The sequence below is a fragment of the Salmo trutta genome, chromosome 13 (assembly GCF_901001165.1).
Source record: "Salmo trutta chromosome 13, fSalTru1.1, whole genome shotgun sequence".
In the NCBI taxonomy this organism is placed as follows: Eukaryota; Metazoa; Chordata; class Actinopteri; order Salmoniformes; family Salmonidae; genus Salmo; species Salmo trutta.
This window is the reverse complement of record NC_042969.1, coordinates 64,077,574-64,092,209: the sequence shown is the minus strand read 5'-3', so window position 1 is coordinate 64,092,209 and position 14,636 is coordinate 64,077,574. Positions and strand designations below refer to the sequence as shown.

Here is a 14,636-nt window from a genome sequence, read left to right as displayed (position 1 = left end):
ACGGAAGTCCAAATTACCCTGATTGGTGGAACAACAGTTCACTCAAAAATCGAAAGAAAGAGTCAACCGGTTTCTTCACAAGATTCAATTTGGCGCTGAACTGGACATAATACAAATCTGTTCAAACTGAGCTGTTTATAAATGTATGTGATTTACAAATCAATTAAAAAAGTGCACTGCGCCTTTCTAAGCTCTGCCGTCATTAGCAACAACATTGTATTGCACATGTGTAAAATGAAATGTTATGAGTATGAACATAAAAAGCAAATGTAGATGTAAAAAGATACATGTCATTGGTCACACTGTCAAAAAGACAATGCAATTGGTGGCGCTATACTGATCGTGGCATGAGGCCACCACTGCGTAGTGGGTAAACTAACGTTACGTAAAAGGAAACAGTAGTGGGCGGTCTCACGTACCGGCTTTCATTTGATTCGCTCAGCTTTCTCTTCCTCAGCAGTGAACCTATTGAATGCATCTGGGAAGTCGGACAATGCTGAAACCGGGGACAGTGCCATATCAACACTTTAGTAACCAAGAACATTTTGCACAAAATTGTTTTCTTATTGAATAAATTAGACTTAGCTTGCAGGTCCAGCACATGCCAAAAAATACATGAAAATCACCATTTAACACCATCAAGGACACGTTGTACAGGTAATGCAGATTTATAAATTGTCCTTAAATTGATACATTATGTAACGCATTGCATGATTTCAAATTAACTCTATTGTTTTGCTCTGTGATGCCAACCGTGCACAAATGTATTGCAGTGAAAACGCAATCTGGCAATGGCATTCATTACCTTTTGCGCGCATGCAATTCATTTTTTCTCGAGGAGAGTGTTACGCAACAGTTCAATTGCGGGATAGTTTTCTCCAAGGCCAGGGTGCTGTTGTGCTCTTTGTTTCTACTGCCAGCTCCTAGAACTAAACGTTGCACCAACAGACTTGGTCATTACGATTTAATTTTTAACAATAGAAAATTAAAGGTAAAGTTGTTAAATTCAGTGGTGGAAAAAGTACCCAATTGTCATACTTGAGTAAAAGTAAAGATACCTTATTAGAAAAGGACTCAAGTAAATGTCACACAGTAAAATCCTAGTTAAGTAAAAGTCTAAACGTATTTGGTTTTAAATATACTTAAGTATCAAAACTAAATTGCTAAAATATACTTAAGAATCAAAATTAAAAGTATAAATAATTAAAAATGACTTATATTAAGCAAACTAGACGGCAGCACTTTTCTTTTTTAATTTACGGATAGCCAGGGGCACGCTTCAACGCTCATAATTTACAAACGAAGCATGTGTTTAAATCCAACAGATTAGAAGCAGTAGGGATGACCAGGGATGATATCTTGATAAATGTGTGAATTAGACCATTTTCCTGTTCTGCTAAGCATTCAAAATGTAACGAGTACTTTTGGGTGTCAGGAAAAATGTAGGTAGTAAAAAGTACAAACTGTTCTTCAGAAATGTAGTGAAGTAAAAGTTGTAAAGTAATATACAGATACTCCCCCAAAAAACGACTTAAGTAGTACTTTCAAGTATTTTTACATAAGTACTTTACACCACTGGTTAAATGCATGTTTGAGCTGATCATATTATCTTATTTTTCATGTTGTCGCCAAATGTTCAGCCTGGTCTCATGGTTAGACATAACATGGTAAATGTAAACTCTGGACACTGAAATCAGTATGATACAGTATGTTACGTTTGGTATGGTTACAAAAGACAGAAGGTTACTTAAGGCAAAAATGAAAGGAGGGTGATTGGTCGGGATGGGTGGGCATTTTAATGCGAATGTCTAGCAACTCAACAGTTGTGTGTTTGAATCTCATCACAGACAGTGTTAGCTAATTAGCAACTTTGCAACTATACTGAACAAAAATATGAACGCGAAGTGTTGGTCCCATGTTTTATTAGCTGAAATGAATCTACAGGTAGCTAAACACTAACAAATTAGGTTCAAAGTTAGCTAACATTAGGCTGTAACTAGCAATGCAAATGGCTCTGAGATACGAATACTATTACTACACAGATCATACACGGATGCCATGGTTGCCCTTAGTTTGAAGATGTAATCCGGAGACCGGAGATGTTTTATACAACAACCTTCTGTGTTCTCTTTTCGACTCCCTCCGCATTTGCAATCAAACATCTGAATTTTCTCCATCTCCTTTGCTATAATACTCTGCTTCCACGGGGCATTGAGTCCTCCAAAAAGTGGAGAGCTATCTTTAAAAAAAATCTGTGTTAGTAAAGATTACTCATTGAGCAGCTCATTACAGACAGAAGGGTGATGCATAGCAGACCAATCCAAACTCATCTCTCAGCATGTCCAGCCCATCCATTATCTCAGCCAATCATGGCTAGTGGAAAGGTTCCTGCCGTTTTCAGTGGCTAAACCAAGTAAGCTCATAATTTAACAATTGTATTCGTATTTACAAATGGCATACACATTTGTTATTAAGGCACATGAAAGTTTGCATGTTCCAGAAGGCATTTTTGCCTAAAAACGCATTTTGATTAAAAAAAATCCTCACCTGGGAAGTAGTGATGTGCAACATATGCCTAGTTTCCTGAAATAAGGCACAAATGTGGTGTTTTGTCACGCAACACAATGCTACAGAGGACTCAAGTTTTGAGGGAGTGTACAATTGGCATGCTGACTGCAGGAATGTCCACCAGCGCTGTTGCCAGAGAATTGAATGTTAATTTCTCTACCATAAGTCGCCTCCAACGTTCTTTTAGAGAATTTGGCAGTACGCCCAACCGGCCTCACAACCGCAGGGTACGTGTAACCACGCCAGCCCAGGACCTCCACATCTGGCTTCTTCACCTGCGGGAGGCATCATCTGAGACCAGCCACCCGGATAGCTGATGAAACTGTGGGTTTGTACAACTGAACTATTTCTGCACAAACTGTCAGAAACCGCCTCAGGGAAGCTCATCTGTAGTGCTCATCGTCCTCACCAGGGTCTTGACCTGACTGCAGTTTGGCGTTGTAACTGACTTCAGTGGGCAAATGCTCACCTTCGATGGCCACTGAAACGCTGGAGAAGTGTTCTCTTAACGGATTAATCATGGTTTCAACTACTTGGCAGACAGCATCTTATGGTGTCATGTGGGCAAGTTGTTTGCTGATGTCATCATTGTGAACAGAATGCCCCATGATGGAGTTATGGTATGGGCAGGCATAAGCTACGGACAACAAACACAATTCAATTTAATCAATGGCAATTTGAATGCACAGAGATACCATGACGATATCCTGAGGCCCATTGTCATGCCATTCATCCGCCACCATCACCTCATGTTTCATTATGATAATGCACTGTCCCATGTAGCAAGGATTTTTGCACAATTCCTGGAAGCTGAAAATGTCCCAGTTCTTCCATTGCCTGCATATTCACCAGACACATCACCCTTTGAGCATGTTTGGGATGCTCTGGATCGGTGACAGCGTGCTCCACTTCCAGCCAATATCCAGAAACTTCACACTGCCATTGAAGAGGAGTCGGACAAGATTCCAAACGCCACAATCAACAGTCTGATCAACTCTATGTGAAGGAGATGTGTCGTGCTGCATGAGCCAAATGATGGTCACACAAGATACTGACTGGTTTTCTGATTCACGCCCCTACCTCTTTTAATGGGTATTTGTGACCAACTAATGCAAATGTGTATTCCCAGTCATGTGAAATCCATAGATTAGGGCCTAATGAATATATTATAATTGACTGATTTCCTTATGAACTGTAACTCAGTAAAATATTTGGAATTGTTGCATGTTGTGTTTAGATTTTTGTTCAGTGTACATAGGGGAAGGGTTAGCTAACATGCTAATTTTAACTGAACCCTAACCACTAGCCTAGCTAATGTTAGCTGCGTAGCTAACGTTAGCTGCGTAGCATTAGCCACCTAGCTAACGTTAGCCACAACAAATTGGGTGTTTTTTAACATATCATACGTGTTGCAAATTCTTAACATATTGCATGAATTGCAATTCATAACACATCATACGAATTGTAATTCGTAACATATACGAAATAGATTATGGACATCCACAAATTAACACATACCATACGAAACAACATATCATACGGAGGGATACAGATTTACATTTACTAAGTCCAGGTTGAAATGTTAGCTAAATCTCAAAGAAAGTGTAATTGATTTAGGCATTCAAAAATATATATTTTCAGTATCAACCAATGTTATTGCATGCATATTAGTATTAACGTTCAATGCATATAGCAGTTACAGATATATTACCATATTCAATCAAAACTGTTATCTGGTTTTCGGGGTAATGATTCTCAGAAGACATCAAATTTTATTTGTCACATGTGCCGAATACTACAGGTGTAGACCTTACAGTGAAATGCTTACTTACAAGCCCTTAGCACACAATGCAGTTTTAAGAAAAATAAGTGTTAAGAAAGTATTTACTAAAATAAACAGAAGTAAAAAAAGTGAAAATATAAAATTAAGAAAATAGAAAAATAACGAATTAATAAAGAGCAAAAATAAAATAGCAGCGAGGCTATATACAGGAGGTACCGGTACAGAGTGAATGTGCGGGGGCTGAGGTTAGTCGGTGTAATTGAGGTAATATGTACAGTGGGGGAAAAAAGTATTTGATCCCCTGCTGATTTTGTACGTTTGCCCACTGACAAAGAAAGGATCAGTCTATAATTTTAATGGTAGGTTTATTTGAACAGTGAAAGACAGAATAACAACAAAAATATCCAGAAAAAGGCATGTCAAAAATGTTATTAATTGATTTGCAATTTAATGAGGGAAATAAGTATTTGACCCCCTCTCAATCAGAAAGATTTCTGGCTCCCAGGTGTATTTTATATAGGTAACGAGCTGAGATTAGGAGCACACTCTTAAAGTGAGTGCTCCTAACCGCAGCTTGTTACCTGTAAAAAAGACACCTATCCACAGAAGCAATCAATCAGATTCCAAACTCTCCACCGTGGCCAAGACCAAAGAGCTCTCCAAGGATGTCAGGGACAAGATTGTAGACCTACACAAGGCTGGAATGGGCTACAAGACCATCGCCAAGCAGCTTTGTGAGAAGGTGACATTTGGTGCGAATATTCGCAAATGGAAGAAACACAAAAGAACTGTCAATCTCCCTCGTCCTGGGGCTCCATGCAAGATCTCACCTCGTGGGGTTGCAATGATCATGAGAACGGTGAGGAATCAGCCCAGAACTACACGGGAGGATCTTGTCAATGATCTCAAGGCAGCTGGGACCATAGTCACCAAGAAAACAATTGGTAAGACACTACGCCGTGAAGGACTGAAATCCTGCAGCGCCCGCAAGGTCCCCCTGCTCAAGAATACATATACATGCCCGTCTGAAGTTTGCCAATGAACATCTGAATGACTCAGAGGACAACTGGGTGAAAGTGTTGTGGTCAGATGAGACCAAAATGGAGCTCTTTGGCATCAACTCAACTCGCCGTGTTTGGAGGAGGAGGAATGCTGACTATGACCCCAAGAACACCATCCCCACCATCAAACATGGAGGTGGAAACATGCTTTGGGGGTGTTTTTCTGCTAAGGGGACAGGACAACTTCACCGCATCAAAGGGACGATGGACGGGGCCATGTACCGTCAAATCTTTGAGATCCTCCTTCCCTCAGCCAGGGCATTGAAAATGGGTCGTGGATGGGTATTCCAGCATGACAATGACCCAAGAAGACAATGACCCAAGAAGAAGCACATTAAGGTCCTGGAGTGACCTAGCCAGTCTCCAGACCTTAATCCCATAGAAAATCTGTGGAGGAAGCTGAAGGTTTGAGTTGCAAAATGTCAGCCTCGAAACCTTAATGACTTGGAGAAGATCTGCAAAGAGGAGTGGGACAAAATCCCTCCTGAGATGTGTGCAAATCTGGTGGCCAACTACAAGAAACGTCTCACCTCTGTGATTGCCAACAAGGGTTTTGCCACCAAGTACTGTTACGAACCGGCTCAGAGTTCGCAACAAAAGGGAGACAACATGGCGACAAGGAGTATCAAAAATATATATTTATTAGATACCACAACTAGCACAACCAAAACAACAAGGGAGTCTCCCCAATGACTGTGGAAGAGGTCTATTTATCCTGGGACACAGCCGGGCCCAGGTGTTTCCCATGTAGCTGACGACCCTTCCAACTCCACCCACCGGCATCCTAATAAAGAAACAAGAACAAAGAGAGAATACGGCAGACAGAGTGGGAGGGTCGTCACAGTACTAAGTCATGTTTTGCAGAGGGGTCAAATTCTTATTTCCCTCATTAAAATGCTAATCATTTTATAACATTTTTGACATGCGTTTTTGTGGATTTTTTTGTTGTTATTCTGTCTCTCACTGTTCAAATAAACCTACCATTAAAATTATAGACTGATCATTTCTTTGTAAGTGGGCAAACGTACAAAATCAGCAGGGGATCAAATACTTTTTCCCCCCACTGTACATGTAGGTAGAGAATAAACAGAGAGTAGCAGCAGTGTAAAAAAAGGAGCTGAGAGGGACAATGCAAACAGTCCGGGTAGCCATTTGATTAGCTGTTCAGGAATCTTATGGCTTGGGGGTAGAAGCTGTTAAGAAGCCTTTTGGACCTAGACTTGGTGCTCCGGTACCGCTTGCCATGCAGTAACAGAGAGAACAGTCTATGGCTAGGTTGGCTGGAGTCTTTGACCATTTTTAGAGCCTTCCTCTGACACCACCTGGTATAGAGGTCTTGGATGGCATGAAGCTTGGCCCCAGTGATGCACTGGGCCGTACGCACTACTCTCTGTAGTGACTTGCGGTCGGAGGCCGAGCAATTGCCATACCAGGCGGTGATGCAACCAGTCAGGATGCTCTCGATGGTGCAGCTGTAGAACCTTTTTGAGGATCTGAGGACCCATGCCAAATCTTCTCAGTCTTCTGAGGGGGAATAGGCACTGTCGTGCCCTCTTCACAACGGTCTTGGTCTGTTTGGACCATGATAGTTTGTTGGTGATGTGGACACCAAGGAACTTGAAGCTCTCAACCTGCCCCCATTCCATCGATGAGAATGGGGGCGTGCTCGGTCCTCCTTTTTCTGTAGTCCACAATCATCTCCTTTGTCTTGATCACGTTGAGGGAGAGGTTGTTATCCTGGCCTCCTCCCTACAGGCTGTCTCATCGTTGACGGTGATCAAGCCTACCGCTGTTGTGACGTCTGCAAACTTAATGATGGTGTTGGAGTTGTGCTTTGCCATGCAGTCATGGGTCAACAGGGAGTACAGGAGGGGACTGAGCATGCACCCCTGAGGGGCCTCCGTGTTGAGGATCAGCGTGGCAGATGTGTTGTTACCTACCCTTACCACCTGGGGGGCGGCCTGTCAGGATGTCCAGGATCCAGTTGCAGAGGGAGGTGTTTAGTCCCAGGGTCCTTAGCTTAGTGATGAGCTTTGAGGGCACTATGGTGTTGAATACTGAGCTGTAGTCAATGAATAGCATTCTCACGTAGGTGTTCCTTTTGTCCAGATGGGAAAGGGCAGTGTGGAGTGCAGTAGAGATTGCATCATCTGTGGTTCTGTTGGGGTGGTATGCAAATTGGAGTGGGTCTAGGGTTTCTGGGATAATGGTGTTGATGTGAGCCATGACCAGCCTTTCAAAACACTTCATGGCTACCGACGTGAGTGCTACGGGTCGGTAGTCATTTAGGCAGGTTACCTTGGTGTTCTTGGGCACAGGGACTATGGTAGTCTGCTTGAAACATGTTGGTATTACAGACTCGGTCAGGGACAGGTTGAAAATGTCAGTGAAGACACTTGCCAGTTGGTCAGCGCATGCTCTGACTACACGTCCTGGTAATCCGTCTGGCCTTGTGGCCTTGTGAATGTTGACCTGTTTAAAGGTCTTACTCACATCGGCTATGGAGAGCATGATTACACAGTCGTCCGGAACAGCTGATGCTGTCATGCATGCTTCATGCATGCTCAAGTAGTTAAGGATTTGCTTTTCCCTTCTCATGACCCCTGTAACTGTCTACTATTGACAAATTGAATTACTTGTTATCTGATGAACTTTCAATGTACTGTCCTGTTCAAATAGAAATGACCACTGTCAGTTAAACAATCAATTATGTTTTTGTCTACCCTGCATGCTTTTGTTTCAGCATAATGACAACTTTATCACAGACAAAGGAAATCTTCCGGAGAGCAGACGCTGTGTGCTTTGATGTTGACAGCACTATTATCAGAGAAGAAGGCATTGATGAGCTTGCCAAATTCTGCGGGGTTGGAGATGCTGTCACAGAAATGTATGTTGTCTAGCAATTCGTAATGATTTTAAGATGAAAAGCATGTGCTTTCTTCTCTCCTTTATCTAGGCCCATCTACATTCCCCTGTACATTTCTCTGTGCCATCATTTTCTACATGTTATGTTTTAAATGTTTCATTCTCAACATATTTGTTGAGTACATTGAGTTTCTCTCATTTCAGGACTCGCAAGGCCATGGGGGGGTCAGTTACTTTTAAAACAGCTCTGACAGAGCGCCTGTCAATCATCCGATGCTCGAGGGAACAAGTGAACAAACTGATAACTGACCACCCTCCCCAGTTGACGACAGGTATTAAGTAAGTGGTTGCTGATTTCAATTGGTCAAAAGAAAATTCCACTCAACACTATATAATTATTAGCAGAGGCTATTGTAATTGTATCATCATTCGCACATAAAATGGTTGAACTTCCAGTAGCCTCTTCAAGCTGGGTGTCTAACCTCAAGTTGCACAATTGCTTATGAAACCTGTACTAATTTCTGCATGTTGTAGAATAAATGGACACATTTCCATCCATTGTCCAGGGAGCTTGTTGATACTCTGCACCAGCGCAGCGTGAAGGTGTTCCTGGTCTCTGGCGGTTTCCGCTGTATCGTGGAGCATGTTGCCACTCAACTCAGCATTCCCCTCCAACACGTGTATGCCAACCGCCTCAAGTTCTACTTCAATGGTAAGAGCAGATCAGAGCACAATCACCTCACACTTTTGCAGGGATGAACTGCAATTGATTAGTGTATGATCATTAATGTTTGAATATTATGGGTTATTTTGGTTTGACGACTGGAAGCAAAAACGGGTGGCCATCTTCTCACTCCAGTATCGCTGCACATTGTACATTTGGTATTGGCACTGACCCTGCATATACAATTATTGTGTTTTTTTTATTATATACAGTACCAGTCAAAGGTTTGGACACACCTACTCATTCAAGGGTTTTTCTTTATTTTTATATTTTCTACATTGTAGAATAATAGTGAAGACATCAAAACTATGAAATAACACATGGAATTATGTAGTAACCCAAAAAGAATTTGAGATTCTTCAAAGTAGCCACCCTTTGCCTTGATGACAGTTGTGCACACTCTTGGCATTCTCTCAACCAGCTTCATGAAGTAGTCACTTGGAATGAATTTCAATTAACAGGTGTGCCTTGCTAAAAGTACATTTGTGGAATTTCTTTCCTTCTTAATGCGTTTGAGCCAATAAGTTGTGTTGTGACAAGGTAGGGGTGGTATACAGAAGGTAGCCCTATTTGGTAAAGACCAAGTCCATATTATGGCAAGAACAGCTCAAATAAGCAAAGCAAAACGACAGTCCATCATATATATTTTATATTTGAGATTCAACAAAGTAGCCGCCCTTTGCCTTGTTGACAGATTTGCACACGCTTAGCATTCTCTCAACCAGCTTCACCTGGAATGCTTTTCCAGCAGTCTTAAAGGAGTTCCCACATATCCTGAGCACTTGTTGGCTGCTTTTCCTTCACTCTGCGGTCCAACTCATCCCAAACCATCTCAATTGGGTTGAGGTCGGGTGATTGTGGAGCCAGGTCATCTGATGCAGCACTGCATCACTCTCCGTCTTGGTTAAATTGCCCTTACACAGCCTGGAGGTGTCTTGTGTCATTGTCCTGTTGAAAAACAAATGATAGTCCCTCTAAGCGTAAACCAGATGGGATGGTGTATCGCTGCAGAATGCTGTGGTAGCCATGCTGGTTAAGTGTGCCTTGAAATCTAAATAAATCACAGTGTCACCAGCAAAGCACCCCCACACTGTCACACCTCCTCCTCCATGCTTCACGGTGGGAACCACACATGCAGAGATCATCCGTTCACCTACTCTGCGTCTCACAAAGACACACGGTTGGAACCAAAAATCTCAAATTTGGACTCATCAGACCAAAGGACAGATTTCCACCAGTCTAATGTCCATTGCTTGTGGTTTTTGGCCCAAGCAAGTCTCTTTTTATTGGTGTCTATTAGTAGTGGTTTCTTTGAAATTTGACCATGAAGGCCTGATTCACACAGTCTCCTCTGAACAGTTGATGTTGAGATGTGTCTATTACTTGAACTCTGTGAAGCATTTATTTGGGCTGCAATTTCTGAGGCAGGTAACTCTAATGAACTTATTCTCTGCAGCAGAGGTAACTCTGGGTCTTCCTTTCCTGTGGCGGTCCTCATGAGAGCCATTTTCATCATAGTGCTTGATGGTTTTTGCGACTGCACTTGAAGAAACGTTTAACATTTTCCATATTGACTGACCTTCATGTCTTAAAGTAATTACAGTGAGGGAAAAAAGTATTTGATCCCCTGCTGATTTTGTTCATTTGCCCACTGACAAAGAAATTATCCGTCTATAATTTTAATGGTAGGTTTATTTGAACAGTGAGAGACAGAATAACAACAAAAAATCCAGAAAAGCGTATGTCAAAAATGTTATAAATAAATTGATTTGCATTTTAATGAGGGAAATAAGAATTTGACCCCTCTGCAAAACATGACTTAGTACTTGCTGGCAAAACCCTTGTTGTCAATCACAGAGGTCAGACATTTCTTGTAGTTGGCCACCAGGTTTGCACACATCTCAGGAGGGATTTTGTCCCACTCCTCTTTGCAGATCTTCTCCAAGTCATCAAGGTTTCGAGGCTGACGTTTGGCAACTCGAACCTTCAGCTCCCTCCACAGATTTTCTATGGGATTAAGGTCTGGAGACTGGCTAGGCCACTCCAAGACCTTAATGTGCTTCTTCTTGAGCCACTCCTTTGTTGCCTTGGCCGTGTGTTTTGGGTCATTGTCATGCTGGAATACCCATCCACGACCCATTTTCAATGCCCTGGCTGAGGGAAGGAGGTTCTCACCCAAGATTTGACGGTACATGGCCCCGTCCATCGTCCCTTTGATGCGGTGAAGTTGTCCTGTCCCCTTAGCAGAAAAACACCCCCAAAGCATAATGTTTCCACTTCCATGTTTGATGGTGTTCTTGGGGTCATAGGCAGCATTCCTCCTCCTCCAAACACAGCGAGTTGAGTTGATGCCAAAGAGCTCCATTTGGTCTCATCTGACCACAACACTTTCACCCAGTTGTCCTCTGAATCATTCAGATGTTGATTGGCAAACTTCAGACGGGCATATATATGTGCTTTCTTGAGCAGGGGGACCTTGCGGGTGCTGCAGGATTTCAGTCCTTCACGGCATAGTGTGTTACCAATTGTTTTCTTGGTGACTATGGTCCCAGCTGCCTGAGATCATTGACAAGATCCTCCCGTGTAGTTCTGGGCTGATTCCTCACCGTTCTCATGATCATTGAGATCATTGAGGTGAGATCTTGCATGGAGCCCCAGGACGAGGGAGATTGACAGTTCTTTTGTGTTTCTTCCATTTGCTAATAATCGCACCAACTGTTGTCACCTTCTCACCAAGCTGCTTGGCGATGGTCTTGTAGCCCATTCCAGCCTTGTAGGTCTACAATCTTATCCCTGACATCCTTGGAGAGCTTTTTGGTCTTGGCCATGTTGGAGAGTTTAGAATCTGATTTATTGGTTGCTTCTGTGGACATGTGTCTTTTATACAGGTAACAAACTGAGATTAGGAGCACTCCCTTTAAGAGTGTGCTCCTAATCTCAGCTCGTTACCTGTATAAAAGACACCTGGGAGCCAGAAATCTTTCTGATTGAGGGGGTCAAATACTTATTTCCCTCATTAAAATGCAAATCAATTTATAAAATTTTTGACATGCGCTTTTCCAGATTTTTTTGTTGTTATTCTGTCTCTCACTGTTCAAAACAACCTACCATTAAAAGTATAGACTGATCATTTCTTTGTCAGTGGGCAAACGTACAAAATCAGCAGGGGATCAAATACCTTTTTCCCTCACTCTATGGACTGTTGTTTCTCTTTGCTTATTTGAGCTGTTCTTGCCATAAAATGGACTTGGTCTTTTACCAAATAGGGCTACCGTCTGTATACCTTCCCTACCTTGTCACAACACAACTGATTGGCTCAAACACATTAAGAAGGAAATAAATTCCACAAATTAACTTTTAGCAAGGCACACCTGTTAATTGAAATTCATTCCAAGTGACTACCTCATGAAGCTGGTTGAGAGAATGCCAAGAGTGTGCAAAACTGTCACCAAGGCAAAGGCTGGCTACTTTGAATAATCTAAAATTCTAAAATATATTTTCATGTTTAACACTTTTTGGGTTGTGTGTTGTGTTGTTTCAGTGTTGATGTCTTCACTATTATTCTACAATGTAGAAAATAGGAAAAATAAAGAAAAACCCTTGAATAAGTAGGTGTGCCAAATTTTAACTGGTACTGTATACTTTTTATTTGCATTAGTTATACTATTTTGATATTAATTACTGCACTGTTGGGTAGCACTTGCAAGTGAAAATTTTACTGTACTTAATAAAACTTGAACTGAACTTCAGAGGGCTGGTTTCAGCCAAGCAAGCAGTCGATTGGCCTCTACAGGGAGGAATTCTTTACGAATTCAAACCGTAATATTTTCCTCCTAGGTGAGTATGCTGGCTTTGACGAGACCCAGCCCACATCTGAGAGTAATGGGAAGGGGAAGGTGATCAGCATGCTCAAGGAGAAGCACGGCTTCAAGAACATGGTGATGATTGGCGATGGAGCCACAGACCTGGAGGCCTGTCCCCCTGCAGTAAGTGTTTTCTTGTCAATACACTTAAAGACAGGTGACAAGCTAGTATTTAAAGCTGTTATTTATGTAATCTCCGGCTTTCGGTCATAGAATACTTTATCCATCTTGTGAATGAAATTTGTATTTTTTTCTCTGCTCCCAACACTCATAGACACCACAGAAACACACACAACACATTTTAGGTGGAGCAGTGTTAACAGCAGAGCAGTGCCTGTGGAGGAGTTAATTATTAAGTGCCTTTTTCAAAGACACAATTACAGGGGTGTATTCACTAGGAACCAAACAGAAGCAAAAGGAATGAACCGGGGAGGAACCTAGCTGAATTTGTCCAATAGAAACTCAAGTGTACATTGCAAAACGTTTTGCTACAGTCTGCGACTAATGAATACAACCCAGTACCAGATTGTCAGGTGTTAAAAGCAGCTATAATGTAAAGTAACACTGGAATAATGGACACTGGTTGCCTTTTAAGCAATTTTCCTCAGCACATTGTTTTGTTTTTCAGAATGCATTCATTGGATTTGGTGGAAATGTGGTCAGGCAGCAAGTAAAGGAGAAAAGTTTGTGGTACGTCACAAGTTTTGGAGAGCTGCTAAAAGAATTGGAGAAGATTTAAATAAATACCATACAAACCTGAAACCTCTTACAACTATTGTTACTAATGCTAACATCAGTTTTTATTTTCACCTAATGGTGTGCCTTTTATGGTTTTATCCAGTGCACACTTTTTTTTCTTCCTCCAGTCAATAGATTTTTTAAAAATGTTTTAATTAAAATGTTTCCACAACAATTGTGTCTTCTTGGGTTTGACCCTTGTTGATTTTTCTACTAGAGAATATAATTTAAAAAGAATTCAGGTTAACCAAATGTTATTCTTTTTGGAGGGATTTGAGCAGGGTTGGAGTCAATTCCATTTCAATTCAGTATTTGTTTAATTCCAGAATTAATTGAATTGACCCCAATCCTGGATGTTTTTAAACCACTTTTGTGGTTTTGTCTTCATTTCAACACTTTAGTGGTCAGGATAATACAACTACTGCATTTTACAATATGTGCCATCAAATGTGCATTTATAGATGTTTTAAATTTGCTATTGACACTAATAATAGTAAAAGTGTAAAATGCAGTTCTGAGTGTGCGTGATCATTTAATTGTTTGTTTTCTTTGTGTCAGACTCATGGTACCATCCACTAAATAATGACAAACACATCCATATTGTACTGGCTAGCACATAGGCCGGCAGCAATTTCCACAGTTACTCTTTCTATAACTTTGTGCTGACAATTCTTGCCACCTTTCATAAATACCCTGTAAATCAGGGAATAAAAACTAGTATGAGGCATGCTACTATCAACCCTTAAACATCTTTTAAAATCATAATGAGTAGCAGCATGACTCCACAATTAGACTTTCATTTCAGTACATTGGTAGTTGTACCTGGGCACAGAAATGTTCCATGATAATATTAGCCTTGTGGTTTAACACTACAGAATAGATTATTCATTATGCCTAACTGAAAACATGTTAAATCTGATAAAACTGGACAAAATTTTCTCCACAAGGTTAAAACAAGCCATGTGCAATAACAACACGTCAAGCTTATTGCAGATGGGAGAGAATGCCCATGACTGCAATCAATACCTGTACTT

At 41.3% G+C, this 14,636-nt stretch overlaps 1 protein-coding gene across 1 annotated transcript; it reads left to right on the top strand.

The window, feature by feature from the left end:
- Nucleotides 1-439: 439 nt before the first annotated feature.
- Nucleotides 440-14,113, top strand: LOC115206294 (phosphoserine phosphatase). The gene is made up of 6 exons (XM_029773082.1): nt 440-657; nt 8,156-8,299; nt 8,482-8,616; nt 8,844-8,989; nt 12,839-12,987; nt 13,493-14,113. The coding sequence occupies exons 2-6, from the start codon at nt 8,160-8,162 to the stop codon at nt 13,601-13,603; spliced, it is 681 nt and encodes a 226-aa protein (XP_029628942.1). The 5' UTR covers nt 440-657; nt 8,156-8,159; the 3' UTR covers nt 13,604-14,113.
- Nucleotides 14,114-14,636: the final 523 nt, after the last annotated feature.

What these genes read in the sequence shown, in the direction of transcription:
- LOC115206294 (XM_029773082.1), top strand. Translation starts at nt 8,160, where the DNA reads ATGACAACTTTATCACAGACAAAGGAAATCTTCCGGAGAGCAGACGCT. An exon ending in GGAGATGCTGTCACAGAAAT is followed by an intron (nt 8,300 to 8,481) that starts GTATGTTGTCTA and finishes CTCTCATTTCAG; the next exon opens with GACTCGCAAGGCCATGGGGG. An exon ending in TGGAGGCCTGTCCCCCTGCA is followed by an intron (nt 12,988 to 13,492) that starts GTAAGTGTTTTC and finishes TTTGTTTTTCAG; the next exon opens with AATGCATTCATTGGATTTGG.